The following is an 18,565-nucleotide window of genomic DNA, read 5'->3' on the forward strand; positions in this document are numbered from 1 at the left end:
CCGATAAGGGTTTTTATGCTGCTGACATGGGTGCAAGCTCATGCAAGGAGATTATCAATATTTAAAAGGTATTTACATTTTTTGTTAAAAAAGCAAGGGATTCTGTATTTCAAATTTGCGTTGTTATTTTGGACATTTAATTTGGGTTTTAAGCTTTATATTGACATTTGTATTCAGGTCAGTTATCATAGATATTTGAAATATATGTATTGTCGCACATAAACTCATAGGACAGCAGCAAACAAAACATAGTTGTGTGTCCACCAGGTGGTGCTATAAAGTTAATATTAACACAGACGGGGCATACATTTTGCCTTAAGAGGGCAGACTTGTCTATGTTGATTTCAATACAAAAGAGTACGTATTGCAGCTCTCTTCCCATTTATTCTTCCGCATTACAGTCCACTAACATCCAGATGTGTAGCAAAAGTGCACAAATAAATAATATAAATTATCCCTCACCAAAAAAAAAGATTTCAGCCCAATGTTTAATGAACCTAGGAAACTACTGCCAAACTTAAGATCATGTGAATGCAGGGGCATAACAACCATTTTAACTCTCATTAATGAATTTGTTCATCCTCTCAATTTTTGGGAGGTAATCAATACCATGTCTTAATGCATCCCCCCACATTACTCAAACATCCTCTAGTGAATGCTGTGCCTTGCTCATTTATAAACCTACTTGGCTAGCAGGCTGTTTTCTTTAACTCAGGTCACCACTGTGTGTTTCCTGTGCCGTCTGTTGACTTTGTAGATAAAGAACCAAATGGTGTGTGAGTCAACAGTTGCTGAAGTTTTTGAATCATCCTCAGAAAGTTGCTGAAGTAAACACAGCGTTTGCAGTTTCGTTAAATGTGCTACGGGAAGCAGATGTCTGACAAAAAAATAAAAAATAAATTAAACCTATTGCAATATTGTTGTCTGCAATAGAATGAGACATATTGCTATAATGCACACAGCTATGCTGTTGTCTTTCCAGGAATAAGAGACATTAGTTGGAGTAGTAGACCCCATATTTAACGTAGTTTTGATTTGATTTGATTTGATTTGATTTGATTTGACTTGACTTTATTTTTTCTTTCTCATTGTTTGTTTGTCTTAATGCAGGTGAGTCAGAGCGTGCAGAGCTTGACTCAGCTGCTGTACAGTCTACAGGTGAGCTCATGTCATACAACCACATACCAACTGAAAGAATAATTATAGTGGACAGGCCTTACGTCAAACTACATAAATACGCGACATGACTCGCATGTAAGAGGCCTGAACTTGTTTGGCCAGCTATATGTGGCTTTATCTCTTATATAACTCGAGGTGGTTTGGATGTAGGATGTTTTGTAGTGCAGGCGATGCTTAAAAGAGATTGGCCTTCCTATATCATTGTCAAAGGGGATACATTTGGGTGCATTTTTATTGTTTGTTTGCGAGTAGGCAAACATAATAGAGTTGCTCAGTCATGATGTCAATTTGTAGGCCAACCTGGAAGGCTAATTCACAATGGGTTCCCTCTGGAATATCTAATGGGTTTCTAGAATAACTGTGTTTGATTCATGAGTGAAATAAAACTTTGACATTTTGTTCTTCGGCATAATGTACACACATAGTCATTAGTCATACCTCAAATGTGAATTTGTGTACTTTAAAAACAGTTGATAGCAAATCGCTACACAAGGACTGCAGCCTTTAATGTTTTTATTTATTTATTAATACATTTATTAAGCAAAAGGGACAGTAAAGACATTTTATAATGTTACAAAAAATGTAAATGCTGTTCAGAGCTTCCTGTACAACAAACCTGTTCTGTAACCCTAAAAACATGTATTAATTAATAATTTATTATTATTGGTCCCACTTTATATTAGGTAGCCTTAACTACTATGTACTTACATTAAAAAAATAAGTACAAAGGACAAGGTGGATACGCTTAAAGTTAGGGACAGGTGTGGTGATATGCCTAAGTTTAAGGGTAGGGTTAGGTGTAAGGAGAGTGTCAACAGTGTAATTATAAATGTAACTACAGAAATTATTACATACAGGTATTTTAAAACAATTAAGTATGTTATACACAATATTTGTATTACATAATATATATTAAAATAGGAAAACATTTTTTTCTTTCACAATATTACTGCTTTAACTGTATTTTTGATTAAGAACAGAAGAGACATAAATCAAAATCATAAATCATAAAACAAAAATCATATTGACCCCAATATTTTGAAAGGTAGTGTACAATATGCTTGACAAATCAACCAACCGTTCTTCTCTAGAAAGGCCAAACGTTTAAAGGGGTACTTCAGCGCTGGGAAGATGAATCTGTATTCAAACTGGGTCATTAATGTAGTAGAAATGTGAAATAATTTTTTAATTTGGGGCCTTCTAGACTGAGAAAAGACAGAAAGTGTATTTTTGTCTCATGGGGATGAAAGACAACCATTCCCAGAATGCTTCGCTGCCCTGTGAGGCCATTCCCAAAACCACCGCTACTGGATTACAGTGTGAGTTGGAGAAGATGCTACAATTAAATACAGAACATGTGTTCAATATAATGAGTGAGTCGTCGCGCAAGTGTCACAGCGCTAACGCTGCATTACATTTAACGTCATGAATGAGCTGAATGAGCTCTTGTGATGAGAGCTGAGGTAATTGCGATCACACTCACGGCATACATTCACAGCGCATGTTCACTCTGGCACGTTTTCAATTCATGCCTTTAGAAGCTTAACTTTCGTAGAAATTAATTTGAGAAGTTGAAACACTTACTTTGTTAAGCATAGCTCAGTTTACATGAATGCCTGCAGCTGCGAGCTGAGCTGTGAGTGCGATCTCCCGTCCCCCATGTGTGAGTTGAAAACGTGAAAATGGCTCCCTCTGCTGGCTGTAGTCTTTAGCCTCTGGGCAAAAATTCCTCCGATGCCGCAAATATGTCAATTTGCATCATTGGAGGATTTTTTTTACAGAAAAAAAATGCATAAATCTCTTCTCTCAGGGGGCACGATCATTCGAATATACTCCAGGGCAGGCCTTCTACTGATACAAAGCCATATGGTAATCGCTGAAGTAACCGTTTAACTATGTTTTTTTCCCCCATGGTTTTAGTGTTGTGGACAATATTCAGCTTAAATGAAAATATAACAGTTTTCATGGTCTGTTTTCTTTGATCATGAATCTGAACCTTATCATAGACTTGTATTTGTAGCAACATGCATTTGAATTATGACAGTAATTTTGTCTTGTAGAACAAAACATGGCCATAATTCTTCAACATCTTCAGGTATTGTACACCACAGACCTTATTTCACTCATGAATCGAAAACTGCCATGCTAAAAACCCATTAGATATACCAGAGGGAACCAGTGTCTCAGAAATGCAAATTTTTCTCAGGTTTTAAGGACTAAAAACAGCTCTATTTAACAAGTCACTAGAGACAACATGAGAGAAGAATTAAAAACACAAATGTAAGATTGTGGATGGGGCCATGCAAAAGTTTGTATTTTAGGTTTTTAAAAGAAGTCTGTAATGCTCACCAAGGCTGAATACTGACATTTAATTTTACACAATTTTAAATAACTTGTCTATTTTAATATATATATATATATACATACATACATACATACATACATACATACATACATATATATATATATATATATATATATCATATTTTTTTTTTTTTTTATGTACTCCTATTGTGGCAAAGCTGAATTTTCAGTATCATTACTCCAGTCCTTAGTGTCATATGATCCATCAAAAATCGTTCAGATATGCTGATTTGAAAATAGTTGTGCTTTTTAATGTTATGGAAACGGTGATCATTTTTTGTTCTATTAATAATATTATTTTCCCTTAAAATACATTTTGCTGAACCCAAACTTTTGAATGGTAGTGCACTTGTGACTCTTGTGGGAGCCAAAAAGAAAGACTTTGTTATGATGATGCATGTTGGATGAATTGAGGGTAGATGCCGTGATGGTTTAGTCAAGACACTACACATTAGTGTTAGCTAATCCTAGAGAATAAGAGCCATTTTAAGAAGTGATAAAAGTTATCTCACCTTTGATCTCCTTTATTATTAAATACTCTTTTATATGAATAGGCTGCAGTCACCATCCAAGACAGTTGCTATGAAGTCCAAAGGCTCCTCCTCCTCCTGTTATCAAACCCCTCCTCTCACGCACCCTCCCGCCCACTGCCCGTCACTCGGGGCAGCCAGGCCCTGCAGGAGCAGGAGCGCCAGCGGGAGGTGGAGCGGCGTCGGGAGGAGCTGGCGGACGTGGCCCGTTTACGGGGTACCTTGGTGCGAGAGCGTCAGCAGTGGGAGCGTGAGTGCCAGGTGCGCCAGCTTCAGCATTCGGAGCTTGAGACGTCACTGGAGCAGAGGGAGCTGTTGTGCCACCTAGAGGAGCGGAGGCTGCAGAGCGAACGCCAGGAACTCCATGAGCAGCTGCAGGAGTACCAGCAAAGCCTGGAAAGGCTGCGGGAAGGCCAGAGGAGTGTAGAAAAGGAGAAAGAGAAGCTGGACACTCAGCGGAGGCTTCTGGAGAGTTTGAAGCTTGGCTGCCAGCAGAACCTGCCGGCCATAGTCATACCACTAGATGGACAGCGGACACAGGTAGGATCAGTGAGTCCATGGGAATGTGTCGGATTCAGTGGGGATTTGTAATGATTGTAATGATTTGTCCTAGTCATTATTATTGTGTTTTATAAAAATATGTGACTTCGTAATCTTTAATAATAAACATCTGCACGAGGGCGGGAGAGTAAGGTTGTCCAATGGCCAGACGAATTTCAGTCCTTCCCTTCCTGCAACCTGTCAAACACATGAAACTAGGACTGTGCAAAAGGAGCAAATTAATATTGCGATTTTAATTGTTAAAGAGTAAAACAATATTTTAAACAATATTTCCTTTCCTTTTCTGTATAATTTTTTCGGAAGCCTGCTTTATTGACGGTATTTGCGGGCACCATATGCCTAAAATGATACACGACTTTGTCGGTTTTACTTTGATTTTTGTTCATCTGGTTCAGAATGTGCCATTGTTTTTCAAAATAAACAAGCGCTAGACGGACATTTTGAACCATTGCTCTTGCATGTTTTGCAGCATATCACGCATTACACTGCATTTTGTGGGGCGCCCAATGTAAAAGATGTTTAACTTTTAAAAACCACACATTTAACCACAAAAACACATTGTGTGAATGGCCCTTAATGGTTTTGCCGCAATGATAGTTTTGTACAAATTACCTGGATCTGATACTTAATTTCTCATGTAAACAATATTCCCACAGAATTGTTTTTTGGCCAAGTCCTTACCCTGCCCTGAATTCACCTTCCTCGTCGTAACAGTAAACCCGCTCTGTTCTGGTGACTCGCTAGATTCTGGCCACTGCATTCAGATTGCACACTGAGGGGGCTTGCAGAAAAATAGTTCTTTCTGCGTTTCTGGTTCATTACAATTTCGTTTAATTGCACAGTCCTTAATGTAACATTCACAGCATTTAGCAAATGAATTCCCATTGGACAAAATTAAGTCCCGTCATAAAGAAGTTGTTTTACGGCACAGTAGGGAAGACGAGATGATTGCAATTTCCATTTCATGCTGACTTTAATATTGCTCAAACCTGCTCACCTTACAAAGTAACAATAAAAGTTTGTAGGATATTTATTTTTTGGCTGATTTACATCAGTTAATGAATCTGATGGTTTGTGTTTACCCTTGTTTACCTGTAAAACTGCAAGCCAGGTGGAGCGACAGACACTTGAGATTTCCTATTAAACCTGACAGCTCTGAATATCAATCAGTTTTGTAGGTTGTAGTGAATTCGAGGTAGGACAAGAACTTTTTTGTATGTACTGGCTAAAAAATAGTATTTAGTTTCTAACTAAAAATAAAAATAATAATTCATTTGTAGTTTACCGTTTACAGCGATCATTTTTTGTTTTGTTTTTTGCATTTAGTTTTAAGAAACGGCCTCTAATTAATGCACTTGATTATGATTGGGCATTTTTACTCTTCTTTTAGCTTTTTAGCCATGTTTATGAACGTGTTGAACGTGAAAGAAAAGTGTTATTCATATTCCGGTTGGTTCATTTACACATCAAAGAAGACTTGGCACTTTGTCAGACTTTGTACAATGATTTGAGTACCACAAATGACTTGGAGTACCACATATGAAAGGATAATCTACTTTAAAATACATCTTTATGCATTTGTTTTGCACATTAACTGATTGAAAGAATAATTTGTGAGGAGACTGAAGCTCTCTGCCACTAAGGCTGCTTTTGTCTTGCTTTAGGGTCTTTTTTTTGTTCCGGTTTGTTCATATGCGTGTATATGCATGCTCTCAGTATATGTTTGTGTATTTTTGAAATATTCCTAAAAGCTGTAGTTGTGAGCTGTGGGAATGTCATAAAAGCCTTTGTGCACACTGCGAGTCTGGAGACACAGCTGTCTTCTAAATGCTGTAATATTTCTTTGCTCCTCTGCTTTTTCCTCATCCCTCCTTTACTCTGTTGCCAAAACACCCAGGTAGTGATGTCAGAGGATAGCGCTCCCAAATCCTCTCTCATCTGACTTTGAAGATGGAACAAAACTGTCAGTTATGAATTCAAGGCAGAGAAAAAGTATTTTCTGTTTTCCTTGATCCCATTTGCTTTCATTTTTGGTCATGTAATTCCCTTTTGTCTTATTTTTTCTTCTCTTTTTCTTTCTGTTCCCTCAATTTATGCTGTTTTTGCATTTTTCTCTCTTTCGGTCTACCATACAAAGGTTTGGGATCAGTACGATTCTTAACTGTTTTTGAAAGAAGTCTCATGCTATCCACAGCTGTACTTATTTAATCAAAATACAGTAAAAGCAGTAATATTGTGAAATATTTGCACCATTTAAAATTTCTTTAGGATTCTCTGATGAATAAACAAGTTCAAAAGAGCAACATTATTAATGTCTTTACTTTCACTTTTGATGTATATGTGTATGTTTCCTAAATTTTACAAATATAAAAATTACCTATACCATATCTATTTTATTATCAGAGTTGACAAACATGTTTACTTCACGGTATCAATATTTATATTAATATTGGCAATACTGACCTTCATCAAAAGTATTAATGGATTAAAATGAAAATAAGTAGTAATGCCCACAGTCCCCCCAAACAAGCCTTAACAAATAAATAAGACTATGGCAAAAACACAGATTTTATAAGGTCCAAAGCCAATGTTGCCTTTTCAGGCAGAGTCTAATCAGGTGTGGCAGTCTACTAAGGAAGAAAACATTTCATTCCTTGACCTCTTGTACACAGGGAGGATTCAGTTGTGGTCAAGTGTCTGTTTCTCACACACAGCTAAGCCTCTGATTTATTACCTGCAATAATCAGAGCAATTCATGGCTCATCAGTCTTAGGCCGTGTGAGGTGGTCTAAGCTTCAACCTCTTGACTGTGTGCTAATAAACAAGCTATGATTAATTATAATGAAAAAGCCCCTACCAAGGTAAACTAATTAAAAAACACTCAGTGTGCTTCATTCTGCAGGTCAGGGAAGTGGTGTTTCATATGGGTGTGTGGTTTGTAAAGGACGGTTTAAGAATTATCGGAACGTGCAAAGGTGAGAGGACAACAGTGTCCATCTGCTGGTCACAGTCTTCACTAGACACAGCGTTGGAGAGTAAATAAAACTACTTGACTACATTGTTCAGTATGTGACAGTAGTTCAGCTGTTTTTAAAACACTGTACTTTTTACAATAACAAGTTCCGTTTTTAACAAGTAACAATGTAGTTGGCTGTAATATTGTTGCACAACTGATAAGGTCTAACGTCTGATGAAGTCTACAAATCTATTTATTTGGTTTTGATTCATCACTGCCACTATTTTATTAGTTGTATTTACTGTAAGACATCCATAGATTAATTCTTGTTACAAAACAAATTGTGTTTAGGAAATTGATTATGAAAAAATATTTTACAGTTTAGGTCAGTAATATTTGTTGATTTATTTTTTACTTTATTTTTATTGATATTTTTCAGAAAGGATGCATTAAAATGATCAAATGTGACAGTAAAGACATTTATAATGTAAACAAATTTTTTTTTTTTAATTAAAAGTTTCCATTCATCACAGTATCCTGAAAGAACAACAATACTTTTTCCACAAAAATGTTAATCAGCACAATGTTTCAACTTTGATAATAATTAGACATTTGTATTGAGCCCCAAATCAGCATATTAGAATGATTTCTGAAGAAGCATGCCATGGGACACTGAAGCGTTAATCTTTGCCATCACAGGAATACATTACATGAGCAAATATAAACTAAACTAAATTATAAATGCAACATTTTTGATTTGGCCCCCATTTTGTTCATGAGCTGAACTCGAAGTTAAGACTTTCTATGTACACAAAAGGCCTAGCCTATTTCTCTTAAAAATATTATTCACAAATCTCTGTTAATGAGCACTTCTCCTTTGCAGAGATAATCCATCGACCTCACAGGTGTAGCATATAAAGATACTGATTAGACAGCATGATTATTGCGCAGGTGTGCCTTAGGCTGGCCACAATAAAAGGCCATTCTAAAATGTTCAGTTTTATAACATAGCACAATGCCACTGATGTTGCAAGTTTTAAAGGTGCGTGCAATTGGCATGCTGACTGCAGGAATGTCCACCACAGCTGTTGCCCGTGAATTGAATGTTCATTTCTCTACCATAAGCCACCTCCAAAGGCATTTCAGAGAATTCGGCAGTACATCTAACTGGCCTCACAACTGCAGACCACGTGTAACCAAACAACCCCAGGACCTCCACATCAAGCATCTTCACCTCTAAGATTGTCTGAGACCAGCCACCCAGACAGTTTGCATAACCAAAGAACCCCCCCTTCTATTGTGGCCAGCCTAAGGCACACCTGCGCAATACTCATGCTGTCTAATCAGTATCTTGATATGCCTCACCTGTAAGGTGAATTGATTATCTCAGCAAAGGAGAAGTGCTCACTAACACAGATTTAGACAGATTTGTGAACAATATTCGAGAGAAATCGGTTTTACATAGAAAAAGTCTTAGATCTTTGTGTTCAGCTCATAAAAAAATAGGGGCAAAAAGAAAAGTGTTGCATTTATAATTTTGTTCAGTGTATTTTAAAACAGAATGTGAGAAAGAAGTTGAGTCTTGATTCTTTAATTTACAGTTAAACTTCACATTACCAGATTACCATGGTGTTTGGAGTCCATTTGTTAAAGAAAAAAAGAAAAAACTCCAGCTTTTAGCATAATTTCTCATGAATAGAGCCAGAATATGAGAGGTAAAATCCTTCAAAGCCTCTTATTGTTATTGCTGCTGCGTGGATTCCTCCTCAGAATGAAATTGCGACTTAAAAAGTATGCAAGTGTTAATCCTCCACTATCTAAGCTTTGACCTTTTAGGGAATATATTTCTGTAAGACTCCTACACATAAACTACACACAGTAGATCCACTTGAGGCCCAAGTTATTTGTGGTATTGTTTGTGGGGGATGATGTGCACAGTACAGTGATTTTGAGCTTGTGGGTCAATGATTCAGTCTGGCCTATAATACATATGTAATACGCACATGTATCCAATTATATGAATGAATGAGGAGAAACTCAGGAAGAAAGATGAAGAGATGGATATGATGTCTGATGGCAAAACATTATCATACTGTAGGCTCTGTTGTCAGTTTTCTGAAGTAAAGCAGCGGTTTATAAACGTGATTACATGAGGTACACAAGAAAACTTTAAAAAAAGGAAAGGCCTTTGGATGACAGATGATGTTATGTGGAGGTCAGGGTTAGTTCACCCAAAAATGAAACTTATGTCATTAATGACTCACCCTAATGTCGTTCCACACCCGTAAGACCTCCGTTCATCTTCAGAACACAGTTTAAGATATTTTATATTTAGTCCGACAGCGTATCTCTATGCACACTATACTGTCCATGTCAAGTAAGGGAATAAAAACATCATCAAAGGAGTCCAAATGTGACATCAGTTGGTTAGAATCTCTTGAAGCATAAATACATTTTGGTCCGAAAATAACAAAAACTATGACTTTATTCAGCATTGTCTTTTCTTCTGCATTTGTTTTCAAGCCTCAAATAAAGATTCAAACGGTCATGAATCAGTGAATTGATCAATGATTCGGATCGCCAGTGCCCCGTGATTTTAGCTGTTTGGCAGTTTGACGAGATCTGAATCATTGATCAATTCCCTGATTCATGACCGTTTGAATCATTATTTTAGGTTTGAAAACAAACGTGGAAGACAAGACAATGCTGAATAAAGTCGTAGTTTTTTTTAATTTTTGGACCAAAATGTATTTTCGATTCTTCAAGAGATTCTAATTAACTAACTGATGTCACATATGGACTACTTTGATGTTTTTATTCCCTTTCTGGACACGGACAGTAAAGTGTTCATACACTTGCATATACTGTCGGACTAAATATAAAATATCTTAAACTGTGTTCTGAAGATGAACGGAGGTCTTACGGGTGTGGAACGACAATAGGGTGAGTCATTAAGGACATAAGTTTCATTTTTGGGTGAACTAACCCTTTAAGGGTAGTACTTTATTTTACAATATGTGCACTTGCGTGTACTTACCTAAGAAAGTACTGGTTATATAAGGTAACTACATGTATTAGGTTTAGGGGTAGGTTCATGACCATACATAGTTAGTACCCAGTTATTGTAATAATAACTATAATAAGTACATAATATGTACATGGGGAACAGGACTGTAGTAACAGACTGTAGACTATGTGAGTGATGCGTATCTTTGTCTTGCAGGATGTTGGTCACCATCAGGATGAACATGGATCCATTTTTGTGAATGAGGCATTTATGTCTCCCTCCCTAAACAACAGGCACATCCACCTTCAACATCATCCACAACACCATCATCAGACTGTCCACCTGCTCTCAGGATCTATAGGATTCTCGGATTCTCCCAGTACTCAGAACAGTCTCAATTCACTCCTGGCACGATCTAACCACAGACAGAGCTCTGCTGGAGTGTCAAATGAGAGTTGGACTGGAGGAACAATGTTCACAACCCCTTTGAGAAGTCTAACAGAGGGCCCAAATAATGGTAATGTTTTTACTGCAATCTCTTCTTAAAGGGTTAAGTTTACCCAAAAATTTAATTTATGTCATTAATGACCCTAATGTCGTTCCACACCCGTAAGACCTCCGTTCATCTTCAGAACACAGTTTAAGATATTTTATATTTAGTCCAAGAGTGTATGCAAGTGAATGCACACTATACTGTCCCCAGAAAGGGAATAAAAACATCATCAAAGTAGTCCATATGTGTCATCAGTTAGTTAATTAGAATCTCTTGAAGCATTGAAAATACATTTTGGTCCAAAAATAGGAAAAACTACGACTTTATTCAGCATTGTCTTCTCTTCCACGTTTGTTTTCAAACCTCAAAGATTCAAACGGTCATGAATCAGCTTATTGATTCATAATTCGGATCACCAATGTTGCGTTATTTCGGCAGTTTGAGCTGCAATCCAAATCCAAACCGTTTGAATAGCCTAGTTTTCTGATTTAAAACCATGTCATGGATATGCTGCACTTTATATGATATTGCAGAATATCGAATGATTGGCATATTTCTTTTATTACTTACCTGCTCATTCTACTAGTTAACAACATAGCAGAAAGTCAAGCCAAACTTGTTTTATTTTTATTTGATTTAATATTTGTACGTTTGCCATTTAACTAAGACGCAGATGCAAAAGAAAGAATTGATTTCATCACATCCACTTGCGAATCATTATTAAAACTTGTGTTGCAGCAGTGGAGGTCGATTCGCTTTCTTTATGCCGTTAATCTGTGTTTAATAACAAAGATTCATCCTCACGCTATCACACCCAGGTACAAACACACAAACATCTGCCTCAGCGATCAATTGCACCTCTGTCTATTGACTGTCGGGATGACAGTGGCGTGTGAATCAAGGGCCGCCAGCTACAGAAGACTGATTGGAACATTGATCTAGAAAATCTTTACCAAACTCATTACTGAGTGACCTGTCATCTTAGGAGAGAGGGACATAAACTTATTCATCTGATATTTACACATGAGCTGTCCGAGTTGTCTGATTAACATTATTAATCGTCCCTCTCTCACACACATGCACTTGAGCTCTGTAATCTCTAAAGGTAGGCTACTTGTTCAACATTTGAACACTTGGATACTACAGTAAATAACACATCTTGTTATGTACTTGCTTTAAAGGTTGTATCCTGTGTGTGTATTGATTTCTTCATTAACCCTCTCATTATTGTCAGAGTGTGAACAGGGCTGCATGTTTAGCTAGATTAGGCTCCCACTTCCTAGCCTTATCATCTACTATAGACATTTTTCAACATAAACATCCATAATGTATATTTACCACATTTGTTTACTCAATCACCTGCTTTCTACAGGAAAACTCAATCTGTGTGTCCGTAATTGCCTACTGTTTGAGTAGGTACTACATTTGAATTTAAACCACTATTTAAAAAAGTATATTCTATATAGTATAAGTATGGATAGTATGAATGAAATTCGTAATTCTACAACTACAATGTGTTACTGTCACGTGACCTATGGTCACATCGCTTCACTTCTATTTAAATACTCTCCCGTTGTAAAGTGTATGTATATCAAATGTGCAGAAGCTCTGCGGAAGTAGTAGGTCTAAAGCCCTGCATTTATGCCGCCCCTAGGACCGAGCTTCGGGCTAATTTTCACGTCATGCCTAAAACGCGGGCCGGGCTTCGGGCCTTTTTTTAGGCTTCTCCTTCGTTTTATATTTATTTTATCACTTAAAAGGAACAATGAGTTCTGCGCTGGTGGAAACAACACGACACCATAATAGCTAACGTGACTGTCAAGATGGCTCGCACAGTGTTCAAAGCATAGGTTCAGAGTCCACGCCAGCAGCAGCAGCGCACGTTTCTTCAGCGCAGCTGCTAGAGTTAAGGCCAGAGACACACTGCAAGCGTGGTGTGAGCGTGGCGTTTCTGTTGCGTGTCATCCGCGGGGCGTCTGCTGCTATTAATGTACAGGGAAGCCCTATACTTCATGCTAAATATAAATATATTGCCTATTGATACAGCAAAGACAACGTCGGCAGTAGCCGGCCCATACCATATCCATATTGACGGCAAAAGTCTACAGAATATTTCATTCTGTATTGACTGGTTTAATATTTCAAAATCGATAATTATGTTGTTTTTTATTATTACAATTAGGCCTATCTGCATTTATGTTAACCTACAGACTTTCAAACATGAAAATGTCATTATGTGTGTCACAATGTATTATGGGCTATATATGTTGTAGTAAGATAGATATGATGGTGCTGCAACACGCATCGCCGCAAATGACTAATGCAAGCCAACGCAAATGGCCGTAAATTAAACTTAAAATAAGTCTTAGATGCTCAAAAACACAATCATCTTCAATAAAAATGAATGTGACTAAATGATCTTACCAGTGCGCTTAGGTCGCGCTCTCTTATGTGGTCTTTGAATTTGAAATAAGCTGCTGAATAAAATGCATCTTGAATCTTTTGCTTCCGTTGCTGTAAACTCCGTTAAATGAGCATATACCCCGGGAATTGAAGATGGGATTTATATTCATTTTGCGTAGGTGTAAGGTAGGCTATAAGACAACCTGCATGTTCTTTTTTATTATTATTTGTTTTTAGATTGTTTAGCTCCGTTTGCGAGAGCCGCAATGCAGAATCAGCCTGCCTCAGCTCGTCAAAAATGCCTTTTAGGCTTCTGGTGGTAATAGTAGGCGAAATTAACTAATTGTTAATGTGATGCTTGAAGTGTTTTATGGATTTTATTATAGGCAAGACAAGTCAAGAGTTGATTTGAGAGACTAAATCGATTAAATATGCGGTTAACTCACTGTGGCCGCTGGCCGCTTTTGGTCGTCACTTAAAAAAATTAAAACTTTAATTTAACAAACAAAAAATGCTCTAAACATTTTTCTAAATTAACTTAATAAAGAAACTACACGAAATATAACTACTTTGACATTAAAAACAAAACAGAACTATTTTAATGACCGCAACAATGTAAAAAAAAAAAACGGGCTCCAGTCGGACTCGGGCCGAGAATTTTGATAAGCTGTCGGACACGGGCTGGGCTAGGGCCTCAGCGTCTCGGGCCAGGGCCGGGCTAGGGCCTAGATTTGAGGCCCGTGCAGGGCTCTAAGTAGGTCATCCAGGGACTTATCGTCTACTGTTTTTTGAATAATTTGTATTAGAATATACTTCTCTATTGTATATTCTATAGAGATATTCTATAGGCATAATGCATTTATTTGATGACAAATACAGTAATATATATATATATATATATATATATATATATATATATATATATATATAAACTGTATTTTTCATCAAATAAAGGCATCCTTCGTGAGCATAAGAGACTTTCAAACATTAAAAATTCCTGTACTGGACCACTCAAATGCTCCTTACAAAAACATCCTTACACTCTACCATCGAACATTGAAGCACTTAAATATGAACGTTACCTGTCCTTCACATTACCCGTCTATATATGAAGACCTTGATTTGAAGTGCTTGTTAAATCAACATGAAAATAACACTGCTTTAACTGTTTATTCAGAGGTCAAGACCACAGCTTTACAATAGTCACTTGTTTGACCTTCACTATTCAAAGAGTGCTCAGCTAACAACATTACCTTGCATACACACACATATCCTACAGTCTGAATGAAGGTAATGAAACTGGGTCATAGTTCCTGTTGTGAAGCTGGTAATTAGATGTGAAAGGGATTCATCAGTTTCATTCACTACATCACATGAATGTAAATTACCTGATAGCACTTGAGCTGTACCCCATGTGTGGGTTAAATATGTTAGAATTTTTAGTTTTTGTTTTTTTATGCACATGAACATACTTTTGCTCACAATAGGTTCACTCACTTCCAACCCCATAGTATGTATCATTTATCATTATCAAATAATTTCTTTGGTTAAAGGTTATATAACACACAGTTTCTGCCAGTCTCATGTTAATCTTGAGTTCTTTTACAGGCCTTAGAAGTCAGTTTTCTATACATACACATACATGGTACGGGGGCCCAGCAAGATGGTTTGTACCCAGGGCCCAAAATTTGGTGCTACGCCCCGGATAACTTACGATTGACTATACATTGGTGTTGTTTACATTATATACACTTGCGCGGCGATTGCCAACAAAACAGACATTTCATGCAGTTTCACTCCCTGCCTGTGGTTAATTCGACTCGTGACTGGGAACAAACAAACGCACTTGCAGAGCTCCGTTGCTGCTCTGAAAAAAACAAACTGCATCCACTGTTTCCTTAACGCTGGGTTCTTTCTTTTGGAAGATGAACGTGGTTATCTTTCCCTCACAACCAGAAATACACTTCTTTAGCGACATTATTGATTTTGTGGTTTAAAAACAAAATGACAGACAGTGCTGTCAACAGCTTCTGTAACCCGAACGAAGCTTGTTGATGGGGACGCTCTTGTTCTCGCTCTGGTTGATGTGCGCATGCATTCATCCAGGACAAGTGCCCGTTCAAGCAATTTCACCCTTAATGAAGTTATACAGGGCCATACTAAAAAAAATAAAAAAAAAATAAAAAAAACGTATTCGAATCCTAAAGGAGTGTATTTGTCATAGATATACTCCATCATACGTCCAACTCGTTTTTGGAAATTTTGGCCATGTTTAACATGAGAATCCAACTCTTTAACCGTGTAAATAAGTCTCAAAGCATTAAATAGCATTAGACCTAGATAGAAGATGCTTCTCCATACAGTACAATGAAAATAGATGGCCTCAAAATTTGGTCTGTTCCTTACACATAGGAAGAACTTCAGTGAATAACAACTTAAATTTCAATCTGTTCCTCACCCAAAGCTAGTGCAATATAGCAGTATATGTTCATGGTGTATCTCCTTAATCAAATATACCGAATTCAACTCATCTGCTCAAGACCCGAACTAGGTGTGTCAGACAAAGGAGATGTAAAATGTGTCGTGTTGGGGGTCCTCCAGTAACGTGGAATATAGCACACAAAGCAACTTCTGTGAAACTTTTATACTTTTTTTCTTTTTGTCCCTTTTGGAGCTCTGCATTATAAAATGTCATCTACCATCCAAACTCGACAATTCTATGCAAAACATGCAAAACATTCTGCCTCAGATCTCCTTTTGTTTTTCACTGTGAAATAATATTAGGATATAACAATGTAAAGATATTGATGACAAATCAACCTATGGTGACCATCTTTTGTGATCTATGGTGACATCTGTGATCTTGTCTTCACAGATGTGGGTCAACTCAGCCATGTCCAAGAATCCTGGTTAGCCGAAGGAACAGGGGTGGGGCTTCCTCAAGCCGACGTCCTGCTTGTCAGCCAGCCTTTTGTTACCATGGAGACAGAGAACAGAGATACTGATGGAGAGGAGAACATTGTGTATCTCTGAAATGAACAAAACAAGCTTTAGTTGGTTTTGAAACTAAACATTTGGATTTGCGATTTGGACCAGGATCTGATCCCACTCTTTATTTGTGCTTTTTTATTCTTTCATTAATCTTAGCACACTTTTGGCCTTCTGTGACATTCTCCAGTCTTCAGAGCACTTACTTTGGTCCGTATGTGAGACGGCGCTTGTCGAGTGACTGTATTTTGCTTTATAGCCTGGAGCCTGCAATGGACTGAATCAGGTTAGGCAGTTTCAGCCAACGTTTAGTCACACACACAAAAGTCCCCCATTTTCACCAACTGTCCATGTCAGCTTACATCAGGACACAGAAAATACTGACCCTTTTGTCCAGTAGATGTAACATGACTTGGTATATAAAATCATTCTCTGCCTATTATACGAGTGTGTGTGTGTGTGTGTGTGTGTGTGTGTGTGTGTGTGTGCGTGCGTGCGTGCGTGCGTGCGTGTGCGTGCGTGCGCGTAAGGAATCATATCATCACCTCTTTCAAATTCAATCTCTCACATTTGGAAGCTGGTTTCACAGGCGTGTATGGAGGAGAATGTGTAAAATGTGTCCTTGCCAAACTCTTCTGAAACAGTTCAGATTGTTTAGTGCTTATGAGACATTGCTTATGATGTCACATATGCAGTGAGCATCTGAAAATTCCCATCAGTTTTCAGATTACACACTGGCATTCACATTTACTCTTGATTCTTTAGGACGGCTTTGTTAACAACAGCATGTTGTCATTTACATTTATTCATTGTTTGTTTTATGTGGATCAACATTTTCATCACTTTTTGGTCATATGTAGGCTATATTTTTGCAAATAGCATAAATACAGGCCTGCTGTCATTTCAGTCACACACAAAAAAATCCTATTCAAATTCAAGCCCTGGCTGTTATAAAAAAAAATGCAGACCATTTCTAGGGTTATGTTGTGTTAAATTGACAATAACTTAGTGTGCATTTGCTTTTTTCATTGACTTATCACTGATTGAAAAGCAGATGTTTCACTGTGCATGAGAGCTATTGCTATTTTTTTTTTTTTTTTCATTCATAGACCCTATTTATTGTTGATATTTTTAAGGAATAATTGTATGTACATAGAGCATGTTTTGTATAATTGTTGTATGTAGACAGGTGTACAAGATGTTATAAGTAGTAAATGTTCATGCATCAGCCTGTTTGTTTTTATGGTTTTAAATCATTTGCATCCATTTTATTAGGATCTTGGAATCTAATATTCACAATGAGGTGTTTATGCACACAACTGCTAGAATAGATAGATGTTTTAAATTCATTTTCAGTACGCTTGACCATTATGCATTTTTGAATGCAGGTTAAATACGTAAATTTTGATTTCATGTTGACTTGAAAACACATTAATTATTGAATTGGAACTTCTCATTATAGTCAAGTTTCCATTTTAAGTTTGAATGCATTACAGTACAGAATTGTACAGAAACTAAAGCCTGATTCTCAATATATCAGACTTAATTGTAAAAAAAGTTTTAAATTTCAATTGATCCATTTTTAATCTTTTCAGTACATTATTGTATTTAGCTGAACAAATAATGGTGAATAGTGAATACAATTATCAGCCACAAACCGTAACTTTAGAACCAACTAATTAATAATCCAGAGTTCAGTTTTTTTAATACTCCGTTATGAGTATGATACATCTGCAAAAAAAACAACAAAAAAAAAACTAAAATGTGTCATATGAATGGGTTTCAGTCTTTAAAAAGTTTTCTTTTGGGTAAAAACTTCTGACCAAAATAAGGAAAAGGCCTCACTGCATACAAGATTGATATTAAATATCTTAAATCTTATAATAATCTCTGGTGGTGTATTTTATATTTAGGGTGACTAAGAAAAAACCTTGATTCTCCCTCCCCCTATTATTTAGGGACCTCTAAAGGTTATTTGCACACACTAACAAAGTCAATATATAGCACTGCTGAGTAATGCGTCTGTGGGTGGGGACAGTAGCCAACCATACAAAACACCTCCCCATGGCACCGTAATGACTTTA

General features: G+C 37.0%; 1 protein-coding gene across 5 annotated transcripts in view; it reads left to right on the plus strand.

Annotated features, from left to right (window-relative positions):
• The window catches only part of arhgef28a (Rho guanine nucleotide exchange factor (GEF) 28a), an 87,741-nt gene extending 70,032 nt beyond the window's left edge, over positions 1-17,709 (plus strand). For all 5 annotated transcript variants that reach the window (XM_067438612.1, XM_067438615.1, XM_067438614.1 and 2 more), the window contains 4 exons: positions 1,111-1,158; positions 4,098-4,613; positions 10,814-11,114; positions 16,369-17,709. In XM_067438612.1, coding sequence (XP_067294713.1) covers positions 1,111-1,158; positions 4,098-4,613; positions 10,814-11,114; positions 16,369-16,526 — 1,023 coding nt within the window. In that variant the 3' untranslated portion in view covers positions 16,527-17,709. The remainder of the gene's footprint in view (positions 1-1,110; positions 1,159-4,097; positions 4,614-10,813; positions 11,115-16,368) is intronic.
• Positions 17,710-18,565: the final 856 nt, after the last annotated feature.

This window comes from Pseudorasbora parva, chromosome 3 (genome assembly GCF_024679245.1).
Source record: "Pseudorasbora parva isolate DD20220531a chromosome 3, ASM2467924v1, whole genome shotgun sequence".
NCBI lineage: Eukaryota > Metazoa > Chordata > Actinopteri > Cypriniformes > Gobionidae > Pseudorasbora > Pseudorasbora parva.